Below are 18,078 nucleotides of genomic sequence, written 5' to 3'. Positions count from 1 at the left end.
AAATTGTTATTTACCAGTTACCAGAAAATTGCATAATTAATAGATTATGGAGATAATATAGATTAATGTAAAACAGATAATGCAAGATTAAGCTCTCTACCAGAGTTTTAAACTCCGGAATTGCATGAGGTAAATAAGTGATAATTTATATGATCTCTATTCCAGATAAATATGTAGTAGAACTGACATTTATGATTATGAAATTAGAGAAGACGAAGACTAATCTCACCATCCCTTAATTTTCCCATCCTCTGAGTTCCTTCTGGTCACTTGCATCCTCTCCCAGCTGGAACCAACTCATTTGAATGCTTTTAAGAGTTACCTTGTCCCCCTGACCCTCTTGTCCCTTCCCAGCATCCACCTCCCATTGCCTTTTACTTGGCTGGCGACTATGCTTAAAGAAAGTTATAAAACCAAGCTGAGTTGTTTACCACAAGGGTAGAGAGTTACTAAGATAATAGACAATTCAAACTGGAAAAGGATCCAATGAATTCAAATCCTGGCAGCACCCTGAAAGTGAGCTGGAGAGCTGGTTAACAGTAGAGCTAAAAACAAGAACCAAAGGTCTCTGACTTTGTTTCATCATTTTCCAGCAGAGCTAGTTGAGAAGTAAGCAAACTGAAGGGAAAACTGTACAAAATATGAGAGAAAAGAAAAGGCATTACAGTGGCGTGAATTCCAATATGGGAAATATTCTTTAAGGATCTTGAAACTTAGAACTGGAGAGAAGATGAAAGATCAAGGAAAATAGAACAGGAAGTTATCCAAGTTGATATAATTGAGCAAATGAAAGAGGAAAGACTAGAACTTAAATTCAAGCAGCAATTTGTATATTTACTTTCATGATCTTAAAAGAGGCATAGATTTCACTTTCTAATCTCAAACTGAGTCACTAAAAATAATTGCACAAATATGTAGAATTTCTTAAGGTGCAAGTATTTCTATTTTCCTTTTTTTATTGTAAAATAGCTGAAATGGCTATCATTTTCCCTTAGAAATGTTTATAAAACACATCAAGTAATATCTTACAAAAATGGTCTTTCAGACTGGCAGAGCGATTAAAAGCAAAATTGCCTGATGCCACAGCCACAGAACTTGAAGGGCTGGTTGACAAGCGCTCAGACTTTGCCTCCAAGTGCTGTTCCTTAAACTCACCTCCCCTCTACTGTGATTCTGAGGTAAGATTTAGCCATCCACTGATCACTGCACAGTATTTTTAAAAACTTACACACTTAGATTTACTCATTATTGGCAGTCTTTTCCTGGTGCTATTATAACTTTGTTGTCTTTACAGTGAAAGAGAAATGTGTCCATGCTATGCTAATTTAAAAGCAAATTTAGGCAGTTTCAAAACTTATGAAATTTTACACTTTTAAAGAAAAAGTTGTGAACACAGACAGTATAGTACAGTGTTTTTCAAACTATAGGTCGTAACCTATTAATGGCTTTTTTTAAATGAAAGAAGAGAAAAAAAGAATAAAGTAGAAATTAGTCCATCTAACATAGCGAGGGTAAATATTTTGTGAAAGTTTTATTTCACATATATGTATACAGGTATCAGTAGGTAGATTGATCAGTAGATAAAGTAAAGGGATACTTTAGCTTTAATGTAACAAAAAAATACAATTATTAAAAGTCACACAAATATTTCTTACCATAGATTATTTTCTAAAAGTTAAAAAATATCGATATTAAAATGTTGGATTAATTTTCAATTACACACATTCTTTTAGACACTATCAGTTGGCTTCCAACTGTGAAAGATAAAGAAAGTAGAACTCATATTTTCTAATTTCCCTCCCTACTCTTCCTAATTTATTAGTTCTTGGGCTCATATTTCTTTAATTATGACCAACCTCTCTTCTAGCCCCTAGCTCCCTCTCATTCCTTTCTCCCTTCTCCTTCTTTATTCCCTTCTCCCTTAAATGTAGTTGTATAGTTGCCAGATTTTTTTTTTACCTTGTGCAATTCCAGTAGGATCTTTTCTTTTCTCTGATAGTAGGTGAATTAGTGTATCCCTTTCACTGCATCTGAGCTAGTTAGTTTTCTCCTATAAACAAGAGTGTGAGGCTGGTAATGTTTCATCTTTATGTAGACTAAAGGTGTGAAAGGGGAGGAGAGCCCAGTTTCAGCTGTGTAGATCCATTGTGAGCAGACTTAATTTATGCTTTCTCTAACATTTGGTTAATTGTGTTATACTAGGGTTTCCTCCTCCAAGTCAATATCTATCATATAGCATGTTAGCCTTTTTCAGATACCTTCAGTCCATTTGTTCACATCGTGCATTTGACCTGTAACTGTCCAGGAGTCAATTCAATTATTTGGAAGAGTCAAGAGATAAGGATAACACTTTATTTCACTTTACTACTAATTTGGAGATATTAGTGACAATACCAAGAATGTTGCTGTCTCACTCATTCCATTTATGGAATAGATAAGCAGGGTTAAGACCAAATCTGCCATACTGAAGTATTTTCTTCCTTTGCCCACCGCTTTCTGAAATTCATGATATTAAGATATATTCTTCCCTTCTCTGGTGGTAGCTGAGAGTTTTTCACCAGGTTTTATTATTGTTTGTCATGTGTTGAGGAAGAACCATTTATAATACGTTTTTTATATTTTTTCTGGAATTCATTTTATTTTTAACATTTTATTTATTTTTCCCCACTGCTCTCCCCTCCCCTCTGGTAACCACTAGTCCATTGTCCATGTCCATGCATCTCTGCTTGTTTGTCCTATTCACTTGTTGCTTTTAGGATTATATCCCATATATAAGTGATAGCATGTGATTTTCAGCCTTTTCTGTCTGGCTTATTGCACTTAGTATTATTTCAAGGTCCATCCATGTTGTTACAAAAGGCAGTATTTCATCTCTTCTTATGGCTGAGCAATATTCCATTGTGTATATATATATATATATGCCACAGCTTATTTAGCCAATCATCTATCATAGGATACTTCAGTTGCTTCCATGTCCTGGCCACTGCAAATAATGCTGCTATGAATATCACATATATCTTTTCAGATATGAGTTTTCAAGTCTTTGGAATAAATACCAGTAGAGAGATTGCTGGATCATATGGTAAATCAATTCTTAGTTTTTTGAGGAACGTCAATACTGTTTTCCATAGTGGCTGTACCAATCTTCAGTCCCACCAGGAGTGTATGAGGGTTCCTATTTCTCCACATCCTCTCCAGCACTTGTTATTTGTCCTGTTGATTATAGCTATTCTAACAGATGTGAGATGGTATCTCATTGTGGTTTTGATTTGCATTTCCCTAATAGCTAGCGATATTGAGCATCTTTTCATATATTTGTTGGCCATTTATATGTTCTCTAGAGAGAAGTGTCTGTTCTGGTCCTCTGCCCATTTTTTGATTTGATCATTTGTTTTCTTGTTGTTATTGAGTCATATGAGTTCTTTGTATATTTTGGATATTAGGCCCTTATCAGAGGTATGCTTGAAAATATATTTTCCCGTTTGGATGGTTGTCTCTTTACCTTGTTGTTGCATGATCCTTTGTACCTCTGCGATGTCAGTCATAATTCCTCTTTCATCCCTGATTTTGTGTCCTTTCTCTGTTTTCTTTAGTGAGTCTAGCCAGGGGCTTTTCTATTTTATTAACCTTCTCAAAGAACCAGCTCTTTGTTGCATTTATTTTTTCTATTTTTTGGTTGTTTTCAATTTCATTTATTTCTACTCTAATTTCGATTATTTCTTTCCTTCTGCTAACTTTAGGCTTCATTTCTTCTTCCTTTTCTAGTTTAAGATGAAGCATTAGGTTGTTTATTTGGGCTCATTCTTGTTTTTGGAGGTAGGCCTGTAATAACATGGACTTTCCTCTTATTAACGTTTTTGCCATGTCCCAAAATTTTGAAATGTTGTAGTATCATTATCATTCCTTTCTATGTATTTTTTATCTCTTATAATACATTTTTTGACTCATTATTTTTACATATAAAATAATTTAACTATAATGTAAAAGACAATACCACCTAATGATTTAATGCCAGTTAAAAGTCCTTTAAGTTAAAGAATGTTTTTCCAAGAATTCAAATTTTTATTTATCAAACCATAAAAGCAACAAAGCCTGATTTCATTTTATTCTATTTTTTTCTGTTTATATTATTATTCTATTAGAGCACATTGAAAATATCCAATTTTTTTCACTCAATTCATTCCAGAGATCATTCAGCTTCCATTTAAATATCTATAGTCAATTCATTTTCTCTTAGAAGTAGTCTATTTCACTGCCAGGTAGCTTCACTTATAAGCCTATTTTTCTACAATTTAAAACATAATATTCTCCCTCATAATTTCTGCTGAGTCAAGTTTTGCTTTCTTTCAACTAGAAAATGTCTATTCTCAGTTCTCAATAACAGCTTTTTTATACTTTGTAAAAATAGGCTGAGTGAAATTTTTTTTTAATTTCTTGAGCTATATATACCAATTCCCTTATTATTTTAATGAGTTTTGTTGTTGTTTTACTGGATAGTGCCTAACAAAGTCTTAGTTGGACAAATTGAACTATATCATCTTTCTTCATTTTTCTTTTATACTTTTAGAGATTCTGATTTCTCTTCCAATTTACATTTACACTTTAGACCAAACCTAATTGCTAATCTTGTTTGTAACAATACGTAAAGTCAGACTTGCAGCTGAAATGAGTACAGTAGAATAAATGCCTATTCTTTAAATGCTGCTGAGAAATATATTTATCTTTCATTAAAATTCAAACCAAGCTTCTAAAAATGGAGTATTGAGATTTTGGGGTTATTATCACCATTAAAGTATTTAGCATTAAACAATTAAACTGAGCAGTTCCTTCCTTTACTATTAATTTACTTTGGTAATACAACAGCTGAATTTAGGTTGCCTTATCCCAGAAAAATAAAATCATCTCACATAGAAGTTGTTTACTATTAGAATTTGCTCTGAGTATCTAATTCAGTCATTAAAAAAAAGGGGAAAAGTCTAAAATACTTTTTTACATTCTGTCAAAATAACTTTTGTAACCCTTCCCCAGTCCTTTTGTTATCTCTATCTACATATACACTTTCCTTCTTGACATCATACAAGACAAACTGAGCTTTACACACAAAACACATGCTCCCTTCTTTCAAGTCTCTTCATTTCTTTGAGTTCCTTTTCAGTTTTTCACTATAACATATAGCCATTTAATAACTTATTTACAACTACAGTGATGAGAAGGCAGATTTGTGACTTTCTCTTTTCTTGCTTTATGTCCAGTAAATTTATAGAAGTGCCAAGTAGCCACTCTTTCAGTAATTGCTAAAGAAGAGAGAGATGAGTAGAGTTGAGATACTTGTACAAATTTGATTATTTAGACAGAGTACTCAGAGATTAGACCCTCTGGTGTTTCTAACAGCTTTTTTGATTGTCTTCTATATTGATCTCATACCTAGGTAAGTCAGCTCACCTGTTTTCTGATTTCATGTAAGGGCAAAATCTGTTAGAATAGCATTCACTTTTCTCCCCAATGCTTAGTATATTTGTCTCACTTACCTTATAGTATTTGGATTATAATTTATTGTTAAATCTCCTTGGCCTATAGTTGGACAAATTTTTTCTTGAAAGTAATGTCCATTCACTACATTCATTTGAAGTCATTTATATCCTGGGATCCTTTACACACAAAACACATGCTCCCTTCCTCTATCTGCCATTCTACATATACTCAGCATAGTCTCTGAAAGAGTGGCAAAAGGGGCTTCTGAACCATACTCTTGTTTCATTATGTGGTATTGTATGTAGCCTTACCTTCACCCTGATCTTGAAATAACCAGAAAATAGAACAACCAGTGTAACTTTCTTTTGGCTTCACTGTGGCACTCTCAGAATTGATTCATTTTATCATGCCATTGAGGTCCATTGACTGCAGAAAAACTAAGCTGCAAAATTAGACTTAAAATTATTTTTCTCTCCACCATCATTCAGGCAGATCATCCCTATGCATTCTTCTGAGAACTCATTGTTATGCTTCCTCTAAGATGTCCCAACAGAGTGCTAGGCATCAGCTATGATTTCTCAAAGTATTCACAGAGCCATTGTTATATGCTGGGATTGATTATTAAAGTCCTGAAAACAAAGACAAAGGCAAATATCCAAGTAGGAGCTGGGAAAAGTGAAGACTGACTCTTTCCTCTCTCATCCTCTCTGAGTGCCCCCTCTTTCTTCCTTTCTCATGTTTCAGGAAAAGCTGGCATATTCACTATAGTTTGTTATGTATCTCAGTAGAACTAAATTTTATGATCAATGTATAGCTAGCATTTATTAAGCCAATACTATTTGTTAAGCAGAATATTATTTTATATAAATACATCTATGTCTATATGTTTATAGAATAATATAAAAACAATTCTAAACATTAGATACCAGTTTAATTTCTATTTTACATATGGGTTGAATGAGATACACAGAGGTTACATGTTAGGAAAATCTTAAGTTTATTCCATATGAGCCTGTTATTCTCCATGTCGTTGTTAGACTTCAGACCTAATTTAGCTAGTAACAAAAAAAAATATTGATATCATAAGACTATTAACTATTAATTGAAAGTTCAAAATTGTTAAAATAGCAAAAATGACACCAGATCAGCAGTGTCACTGAATTCCATTATCATAGTCTACCTTTTATTCTTCTATGATTCTTCGTTTTTCATTTTATTTCATATTGTCTTCTTCTAGCCACCTCTTAAATTTTTATGTTTTCCAGAGTTTTTTTTAATGTTCTTCCTCAATTTCTATGACATTACATTTTCCCTGAATTGTCTCATCCATGGACATGCCTTTAATCTCCAAATCTCTACTGTCAGCCAGCATCTCTCCCTTCAACCCCAAGTTTTCTATTCAAAGGATTAAGGGCTTTCTTGTCCCACAAGAAATTGAAACTCAACATGTCCAAAATCTTCATCCTAAAACTTCCTCTATTATTTCCTAAGTTTATGACTATCAACACCATTCACCCATTGTCCAAGTTAAAAAAGTGATCCTTAATTTCTCCTTCCTTTTCCATATACACCAATCAAATTCCAAATCCTATCAATTCTAACTCCTCAGTATAATTCAGTCCCATCCCCTACCTTTTCCTATATTATTGGTACTTAAATTTACGCAATCTTTTACTTGGATTACAGCCTCCCACTTGGTCTCTTATCTCCAGTCCTCCAGTGCCTCACACACAATCTCATCTCTATAATGATGTTAAAATAAACTTTGCAAAACACAAAATCGTGAATTCATTTCTCTAATGCTCTCCATTGCATCTAAACTGAAGTCCATTTTTCTTTCTTTCAATAAAGAGAGTTTGGATTCTTGATTTCCTCTCCAGCCTGATCTATCACTGCTTCTTATTCCTCCTCCTTTGCTTCTCCTGAACTCTTTGTCATTTTCCCAAGTACGTTAAACTTGCTCTTACCTTAAGGCTTTTGCACACAATGACTCATCATGATTGTCCCATCTAGACTCTTTGGCCTGGCTATATTTCTCATCAAGTTTCAGGATTCAATTTAAATATCACCCCTGAGAATTTTTCCCTGGCACTCGAGCTCTTCCGTTACCCCTTAACATTCTGTGCACACCCAATAATTAGCATTTATTTTAACTCTATTGTCATTTTTTGTGTCTATTTTTCCTAGACTATCGTAAACTCTTTAAGGGCAGGGACAGTGTAAACCTAAATGTGAAGGATGGTCAATAAAAAGTTTAATATCAAACTACCTTTTGATAAGAATTTTTCCCTCTAATCAAGGTTCAGATTTTGTATACTTTCTTCAGGATCTGATAGTCTACTAATAAAATACATCACAAATAATTAGATAACTTTTTTTTTTGCCAGATTGATGCTGAAATGAAAAACACCCTGCAGTCTTGATGCACGTGTATTATCTTAGGTAAGTATTGTTGTTAAAGGCAGCAAAAAAAACCTAGCTTTGTGCAACGTATTTTTAAAATTATAGAATGGAAAGGAGATTTTTATTTATTCTATTGTCTATTCAAACTCATTTTACAGATGAGAATATTAAGCATCTGGAAAATTTAAGGAGCTTACACAAGTATACACAACCAACTTCTGACACATTTAGGACTAGAATCTGTGTCCCTGACCTGGCACTATATTCATCATTTCACATCTAAGATAATTACAGCCTAGAGATTATTTCAAGGATTTTGATGCATTTAATAGAAATTTTTTTAAAATGTGTTTAAAAACAGAGTTCATGAAATCTAACAAATAATACCATAGTGTTCTTAGGAAGAAAGAGGCATTATTCAAATTAAAGCACTACTGTTGAAATATTATCACTTGCTTCTTTCGGATATTACATTTTCGCCCATTTTTAATGCTTAAAGTTATTAAGAGCATAAAGTAGTTTAGATGGAATTCCATACCTTAAACTGAAGATGACCTCAACTCTGCACATTTCAAAAAAAATATTTCTCTCCAGATTTAATTGTATTAGTTTTAAAGATATTACTTCTGAGATTAAAAAATGATGAAAACAATGGTTTTTGTTTAGCTCAGGTTATTGAGTTGAGGCTTTTGAATGATGCAAAAATTTTGTTTTGCTAATTTACTGACAACTTTCTCCAAAATGATATGGAAACAAAAGCCATTGACTAATGAAATTAAATAATTAAACTATATTCAGTCTTCAATTATTGACTATTTGCATCATCAGAAACAGTAAAAAAGAAAATTATCACTCTAAGCATCAATACAATGGGAATCACTCATTTGGGGAATTAGTCTGGATTAGAATCCATACTCCAACTATCTGTGTGAATGTGAACAAATTATATTTCCTAAAGCTCAAGCCTTTTTGTAAAAAGGAAATTATAATATCTACCTCTCAGCATTATTTGATCAAGGTGATGATGCATATAAAATGCCTAGAAAATAGTAGCAGTAATACTAGCTAGCAAAATTGTTCCTGCTGTTGCTGCTTCGACAACGATTGATATGAATCTAAACTAAAACAAGTTTCCCTGCCTATATATTTGTGCTTTTCATAGATATTAATTCTAAAGGAAAAGTAAATTATCTCAATAATTTGGGGTGGAAAATTGAAAGCCAGTTACTTGCAGTGTAATCATTTTAGAGTTAAAATAGTATCTGGTCTCTGTTGCTAAGCTATTCTTTCCTTAATCATTCCAGTGTCCCTTTATTTCAATCTACATGTAATCTCTATAGAGTTAAAATCACAATATACAACAGCTCACTTCCCACCCTTAAAGATATCTCAAGCTTTAATAAGAATTATATTTGTTTGGAAAGCTATATAATAATTTTGCCTTTGGTTTGTTTTCATTGGACTGTTATTCTTTAGGAATTCAGAGTGCATTTTCTTGGTGTCTCATGTGTAGTGTTTCAGACTCTAGGAGCATAAACTGAAATAGAAGATATCCTAAGAAAAGGAGAGGCAACGCAAATTTTATGGATTTAAAAAGATTTTTTTAATTAACAACTTTCAGAAATACTTTTAATGCTATAATAGGTGAACACAGTTTTTTCAGTGACAGATTAATGATTCTACTACATTGATTCTTCTGGTTAACATAATTTTACTCTTCCATAGAAATGCATTATCATTTATTCTATGTTAGTATTTTTCTATGACCATTATTTAGTCTTTCAATTTCTATATCTCCTAATTGTTTGGCCACTCAAATTCATTTTGATCAACTGGAAGGAATCCTCCCTAAAATAACTCACATATTCCTTCCATAGACTTCTAACAGTACACAATGACTCTTGAACTCAATTTTATCCAATACCTTTTTATTATAATGACAATCTGCAGTGGTAAAGGGGTACTTACATTATTATATTAGGAGTAGTTTTGTGGCTTTGAAAGAGCACATTAAACCTCGCTTACCAAGTTGTAGGATATGGGGCACTTAATATCCAGAAATAATGATGCCACAACCTAAATGTTTTGTCACGTTTCCAGAACACAGCCATCAGACTGTGGTTCTTGGACTATAGGGAGAATTTTGTTGCTCTATTGGATAACCCTAAATCCATTCAATTACCTGTAGCATTGCCCCCAAAACAATGCAGTCCCAGTCTTAAGCTGCTCTGAACCCAAGACTTGACTTAATGATTCCACTCTAAGTGGTGAGAACTTTCCTCCCAGATAAACCAGACCTTTTGTCATAGTTTAAATTGATTTAGAATATTTCCACTTTCTTCTATGATTTTTCTCTTACTATAACAGGTAGGATCCCCAATGGCAGAAGTGGCATATGTTGTTTAGTGTGAAGCAGTTCCTAAAACTATTAAACCAACTTTGGCTGGTTATAGATTTCTTATAATTGAACGCCTACCCTCTTTAGAGATCTGAACAGCTTATAGAAGCTGAAGCTTTTGTGTCAGGTGTTCCCATGCTTAGATACATCTACAATTCATGCCTTCTAGTCAAAAGTTTGATGCTATTTCATTCTTAACTAAAGTAACTATAAATCTGAGTTGTCATTCTGACAGTTATTGGTCCCCTTGATCAATTTTTTTCTTCATGCCCCAAAGTTGATTGTGGCCACATTTGCATGTCCATTGGAAAAGAATTACTATCTCTTAATAAGTCCCACAAAGCCAGTTATCATTTTTTCCTTCAGCTTTAGAAAATTTGTGTTCCCCGGGTTGTCAAAAGACAAAGAAGTTGGCTCACATTGCAGAATCAGGTTGTATGGAAAATACTTTAAATACCAGGATCACACTTAGCATAGCCAAATGCATCTCTATGAGAGATATATAAGTGGGAGAAGCACAGATGTGTCTTCCATCTCAGTTAAAATGGCCATATTACCCAAAGCAATATACAGAGTTTGTGCAATCCCCATCAAAATCCCAGTGGCATTTTTAAAGAAATAGAACAAAACAGTCGGACTTGTATGGAATCACAAAAAAACTCTGCCTAGCCAAAGCAACCATGAGAAAAAAGAACAAGACAAGAGGTATCACACTCCTTGAATTCAAATTACACTACACAGCTACAATAATCAAAACCACATGGTACTGGCAAAAACAAAAAACAAAACAAAAAAACACAGGCGCACAGACCAATGGAACAGAATTGAGAGCCCAGAAATAAACTTATATACATAAAGGCAAATAATTTTTGACAAAGGAGCCAAAAATATGCAATGGAATAAAGAAAGCCCCTTCAATAGAGCTGGAAAAATTGGAAAGCCAGTTGCAAAAGAATGAAACTAGACTGCTTTCTGTCATTCACCAAAGTTAACTCAAAATAGATCAAAGACCTAAATATAAGACCTGAAACAATTTACATAGAACAAGTACTAAACTCATGGACCTTGATTTTAGAGAGGATTTTATGAATTTGACCCCAAAGGCAAGAGAAGTAAAAGCAAAAATAAATGGAACTATATCAAACTAAAAAGCTTCTACACAGCAAAAGAAATCATCAACAAAACAAAGGAGCAACCATCCAAATGGGAGAAGATATTTGCAAATCTGTATGAGGCAGCTCATATGCCTTCAATAAGGGGCTAATATCTAAAATATATAAAGAACTCATTTAAAAAAAAAAAAAACTCCAATAAAAAAATGGGCAGAGGACTGAATAGACACTTCTCCCAAGATGACATACAGCCAACACACATGAAAAGATGCTCAATTTCATTAGCTATTAGGGAAATACAAATCAAAACCATAATGAGATGCCACCTCACACCTGTCAGAATGGCTATTATCAACAAGACAAGTGACGTATTAGAGAGGTTGTGAGGAAAAACAAACCCTCATACACTGCTGGTGGGAATGTAATGGTACAGCCACTACGGAAAACATTGAGGAGAGTCCTCAAAAAATTAATAGCATCATCACATGACACAGCAATCCCTCTTCTATATATCTACCTCCCAAAATTGAAAACATTTATCCATAAAGATATATCTACCCTGATATTCATTGCAGCATTAGTCACATTAGCCAAGACATGGCAACAACCAAAGTGCCCTTTGATAGATGATTAGATAAAGATGCAGTACATATATACAGTGGAATATTACTCAGCCATAAGATGAAACACCCGCTTTCGCAACATGGATGGATCTTGAGATAATGATGCTAAATGAAATGTCAGACAGAAAAAGCTGAGAACCATATGATTTCACTCATATGTGGGATATAAAACTGAAAGCAACAAACAAGACAAACACACAGAGACTCATGGACACAAACAACAATTAAGTGGTTACCAGAAGGAAAGGGGGAGGGGGCAGGTAGATAAGGGTAAAGGGGGTCAAATGTATGGTGACAGAAGGAGATTTGACTTTGGGTGGTGAACACATAATGCAGTACACAGGTGATGTACTATTGAATCCACGAAACCTATATAATTTTATTAACCAATGTCACCCAATAAATTTAATTTAAAAAAAAAAACAAGGCACAAACTCATTGAGAGCAATGAAAGGTGGAATATCTTGCACTGTGCAAATAGAAGTATATGACTATACTGTCTTAGAAAATGGGAAAAATCAAAGGAGAGACACATTTGCCTCATTACAAAGTAGAAAGTGATGTGATAAAAACTCACTCAGTGTTTTACTAAAATACAACTGCTGAACTATCATCTCAGTCTCATGACAGGAAGTGAGGGGCAGGAGCTGGGGAGGAGAGGCTTATATGCCATTGGTTGCTGCTTCCCCCCTCCCCAACAGTGAGCATTCACCCTAATGCAGAAAGTTACATACATCATTAGTTCAAGGGAAAAAAGTATATGATGTACCTTGGCATAACGACAGTGTTTCCTTTATATGTATGTCTTGGGAAATTCTTAAATTTTTATTCTGGACCCATCAGGGTGGGCAGTAATGGATATATGGGTCTTGCTAGACAGGTTTATCTTTAACCATAAAAATAATGACTTTATAGGCATCTGTTGAACAATATTATGATTGTTGCCAATTAGCTCTGTTTTTCTAACATTTATTTTTATTATTCTCATAGACCTAGAGCTGTAACCATCCTGGGAATGACATCTGATGGCCTAATCTAGCCAAAACCAGAGCTCCTGGGGAAACAACTAGGATAATCGCTGGATTTTCTTTCTTTCTTTTTTTTTTTCCAGCTATAATATCTTCATACAATAAGTATGATGATTTGCTATCAAAATAAATTGAAACATAATGTAAACCACAAATGCTTCTGAGGATGATGTTGCCATGCTGATCTTCAGCACTATTCCTGTGATTTTTTACAGATACTACAGTAGGCAGCTTCAACATCACAAGCCCCTGCTTTTCTTCTAGATCTCTGCTGCATCTCTCGAAAAGATTCACAACATTAAGCATCTACTTTACAATTCCCTACATACTAAGCTCCATTCCTGGATTGCTTCTCAGGCTTAAGTACTATTAAGGAAGAGTTAGCCAGTCTTCTACCATAAATTGCCTAAGACAGTTCACTTAAACACACACACACACACACACACACACTTCTGAGAATACCTTCTTGCTCCCAGCTGCAAGTTGTATGGCATTAATTAGGTAGTATCTGCCTTGCGAAAAGAAAACCCTTATGGCCTGGCCAAGTTTAATTTTGCTACAGATGACTCCTAAGAGCAATTTATTCTAAAAACATCATGATTTTAATTTAATTATACATATATATGTGTATATATATACACACAGATATATATATACACACACACACACACGTGTGTGTGTGTGTGTGTGTGTGTATTTCACATAGGATATCATCTCTATGTGCTTTCTTTGCCCAGAGATGAAGGTATTCTAACTCAACATATTTTGCTTTGAAAGAAAATTTTATACCTCTCTAAAACCAGTACAAGCCAAAAAAAAAAAAAAAACTCCTATATTTATAGTTAATTGCCTCAAAGAATTTGAGTTCATTTTTTATAGCATATATAACTGGAGTCACATTAACCAAAGTCACCCCTGGTCACTCAAGATTCTCAATCCCAGTAGGGAGCATTTTATTAGCTAAGTCAAGGTCAAACACCCAAGACTTTAGCTGCCAGAAACTGGGGAATGAAATGCCTGCCCCTTGCAGCTTCTGTAGACAGTATAGTCCTACCTCCCACAAAGATTCTAAAATGAGAAAATAACCTCAAATAGGGAAGTTCATCAGATGCCATGCGAAAAAAAAAAGTAAATTATCCACTACATATTTATGGAGCATTTTGAATTTTTTAAAGTTCTTTTCCACTTCCAAAATTACCTTGCTGAAGCTTCAAAACTAACTCTTGAGAAGTATATATCATTAATAAAAATATGAGAATAAGACTCCGTAAATACAAATTAAGTTAGTAAAGAAAAAAACAGACTTAGCTTTCAATTCCAGCATGCCATGCAAGGTTAATAAGTGTACTTGAAGAATGTATTCCCTGATCAAACTGGTTTTAGAAACATAGTCTATCTCCCCTGAAGAGATCATTTATCGTATACAATTTAGTCTTCCCTAAATTTAACCACTGAGCCCTTTCTTTTGGATATCACGCAAAATTATTGCTCTGTGAACTTAATTCTGAAAAATTCTGCTGTCTTTGAGAAGTTACATTTACAAATTGTTTATTAACTACTCAAACTGGTCCATTTGGGTCAAGTATTTTTATGCCTGAGCAGTTAGAACCAGGTTTTCTGTCACAAAGTATTCAAAAAGTATTATAGAATTGGTTGAAGTAGTGTTTTCACAGTTCCCCTGGGTATATTTTCCAGCAAACTCTAAACGCATTTCGCCACATTTTATATTAATAATTGCTGAACCAAATATTCTATCATTTTAGTACAAAAGTTTTAATTTTAGATTTATATGCATAATTATGCCTGCATTTATCCCACTTTGTAGAAAGCAGAGACCTTTTGGGAAGATATTGCTAAAACCTGTGATTTCTCCCTACATGCTTCCCAACATTAAAGAAATGCTTTTGAATTTCCATCTCCTACCAACCATAGCTGATTTGACTGTTTAACGTCTATTATATGAGCAGTTCTCAGTTTTTTTATACCTTACATATCACCTTCATTCAAAAACCTGGGTCCTCACCATAATGGAAACAAACAAAACTCTACTTTATAAGAATGACATTTACAATCTCTATCAGTCAAGGTTCTCCAATAAAATAGAGTAGAAGTAGAGAGAGAAGGACAGATTTATTTTAAGGAACTGCCTTACCCAGTTGTAGAGCTGGCAAGTCTAAAGTCCACAAGGTAGGCTGACAGTCTGGAAACTCACACAGAGCTTCTACGTTACAGTCTTGCAAAAGAATTCTCCAAGAAGCATCACTTTTTGCTTTTAAGGCCTTCTACTGATTGGATGAGACCCACGCACATCATGAAGGTAATCTTTACTTAAAGTCAGCTGGTGGTAGATATTAACCACACCTACAACATACCTTCAGAACAACGTCCAGATGAATGTTTGACTAAACAAATGGGTACCAGAGCCTAACCAAGTTGACACATAAAATTTAATCAAAATTTAATCACACAAACTTTGTTGTTTTTGTTGTTCCTTTACAAAGTTTAAAGTCTTTCGAGTTGCAGAACTAACTTTTTTTTTTGATTCCTAAGTCATCCCACAGGTGATTCTTAAACCTTCACCTGAGAACTATTCCCCTAAATGGTCTACACAGGGTTAGTGTATTAATCAATACTTCACCTGGAAATCCTTAAAAAGCAAACCTCCATTTTATGGAGATTTGAATTTAAAAACATAACAAGAGAAAATCATTCCCATTTTGTCATTTAATTCAACAGCATTCTGCTCTAATAAAGCAAGAATTTAATCAAGTTGACAATTTACTCAATTTCCATTTGGAGATAAATAGTTAAAAATAAATAAGAAGGCTTAGAAGGCTGTCTTTTTATGCCTTTGGTCTTCCTTTGGGGCACATCTTCCCACCACGTAAGTCTCATACTCATCCAAGCTACAAACCAGTGATTCTCAAACCTAGCCACACATTAAAATAATCTGAAGAATTCTGAAGGAGGGAAAAAAAAAAAAAAGAACAGTGCCCAGGACCCCTCCTCGGAGATTTGGACTTAATCAGTCTTGAGTGGAAACTGCTGTGCAACCAAGCCTGCTAATCACTGCTTTAGAAACTTGGCACCCTCACCCAAATTAAAAAAGAAAAGCATCTAAGATCAACCAATTAAGCACACCCATTGGCTAAGTGACTCATTATCACGCAAGGATAAATTTCTAACACAGCTTTATCTCAATTTGCCATTGCACTATGAGAATTGTGTCGATTATAGAATGAAATTTATGTCTCCCATTGAAGAAAACCCAGTCACGGATAATCAAGTCAAAAGATGGCCTTTCCCAGAGGCTACATCATCCTTGTCCTTTTCTTGCAGGGTCTGAAATATTCTCTCCCCCGTTAGACCAGGAAAGTATCTAATTGTTCCTTCTATCACAGCCCATAACTTAAGCTTTTTGGTAAAGTCTAGTTTGCAATTAAAAATAGTACCTTCTTACCCATCCATAGATCAGGATTTTGGGATTCCTATATTGCAACTACCCAAGTAAGAAAGTTTCTAACAATGAACTATTAGGTGTCTGTGTCTTCACGCTCAATATCAGAAGTATGAATCTTTGCATTCATTGTATCAACTGCACTATGAAAAGCATCAGGATGGCATGGCTGCTTACAATAAAAATCTCTGCCTCCATCTTGTGGTTGGCAGGTGTAAGCACAGGTAGTTGTGCAGAAATTTATTCTGAAACTAGGTCTTAATAGAATTGAGTGTGTAATATCTGGAATATGTTTACTTTGTGCTACAGTTCTATTTAGAACAACATGAAAAACTTGAAGCCATGTTAACAAGATAGAGAATTTTAAACTTCTATTCTCAGGGATTTTCACAACTGTGTCAATTTGTCAACTTTGTACATGTAGACGGAATGACTCATCTAAATTTTTTATTTAGTTCTTGATACTGTTTTAAAATGTGAGAAAATATTTGACTCATTTTACCTCTTAAATGATAGCATTAGTAATGGAGTATGAATATAGCATTAGTAATGATAGCATTAGTAATGGAGTATGAATATCCTCAATTTTATCTTACCTAATCTTAGGTAAGATAAAAAATGTAAAAAAAAAAAAAAATAGTAAAATACTTTTTACACACTGTATAACTTTTCATAGGACTTTTGTACATTATTATCTAATCTTCATCACAGTCACAAGAGGCAAATAATCCAGATCCTAATATATCTAATTTACACATAAAATAGGTTCAGTGAGATGATCACACTAAAAAACTAACAGCAAAGACCATTTTAACAATAGCAAGCACACTTATCTATTGCTTAGTAACACACCACCCTGAAGAGAAGCTTAAAATGAATTTGCTAATGAATCTGGGGGTTCACAGGGCTCAGGGATTCATGCAGTTGTAGTCAGGCTGTGGCTGGGGCCGGGGCCGGAGCCATCTTGAAACCTCTTTTACTTATCTGTCTAGGCATTGGCCTAGGCTCAGAGGAACCAAACAGCTGAGGTCTGGAGTAGGTAGAGCTCCTTGGGCATCTCTCAGAAGGTGCTTCCATTTGGGTGGTCTCCAAATCACAGCCTCAGGGCAGTCAGACCTTTCATATGGTGGCTGAAGGTTTTCACACACTTTCCTATGATATACAACAGCAGTTACCCCTTATCCAAAGTTTTGCTTTCCGTAGTTTCAGTGACCTGTGGTCCAAAATTATTAGCTGGAAATTATCAAATAAACAATTTGTAAGTTTTATGTGCACTGTTCTGAGTATCATGATGAAATCTCATGCCATCCTGCTCCATCCTTTACTAGAAGTAAATCATCCCTTTGTCCAGCATATCTACACTGTATATACACCCCATCCCTTAGTCTCCTAGTAGCCATTTAGGTTATCAGATTTACTGGCTTGGTATCACAGCGCTCGTGCACAAGTAACCTTCATTTAACTTAATAATAACCCAAAGCTCAAGACTACTGGTGCTGGCAATTTAGACATGCCAAAGAGAAGCTGTAAAGAGCTCCCTTTAAGTGAAAAAGTAAAAGTTCTCAATTTAATAAGGAAAATATAT

At 34.3% G+C, this 18,078-nt stretch overlaps 1 protein-coding gene across 1 annotated transcript in view; it reads left to right on the top strand.

Moving 5' to 3' along the window:
• GC (GC, vitamin D binding protein) overlaps window positions 1–13,059 on the top strand; it is a 37,476-nt gene extending 24,417 nt beyond the window's left edge. The window contains exons 11-13 of the mRNA XM_025050566.1: window positions 1,046–1,178; window positions 7,860–7,914; window positions 12,999–13,059. Coding sequence (XP_024906334.1) covers window positions 1,046–1,178; window positions 7,860–7,895 — 169 coding nt within the window. The 3' untranslated portion in view covers window positions 7,896–7,914; window positions 12,999–13,059. The remainder of the gene's footprint in view (window positions 1–1,045; window positions 1,179–7,859; window positions 7,915–12,998) is intronic.
• Window positions 13,060–18,078: the final 5,019 nt, after the last annotated feature.

The sequence above is a fragment of the Pteropus alecto genome, unplaced genomic scaffold (assembly GCF_000325575.1).
Source record: "Pteropus alecto unplaced genomic scaffold, ASM32557v1 scaffold237, whole genome shotgun sequence".
NCBI classification, from domain to species: domain Eukaryota; kingdom Metazoa; phylum Chordata; class Mammalia; order Chiroptera; family Pteropodidae; genus Pteropus; species Pteropus alecto.
The sequence above is the reverse complement of the archived record's forward strand: the minus strand, read 5'-3'. Positions and strand labels throughout refer to the sequence as shown.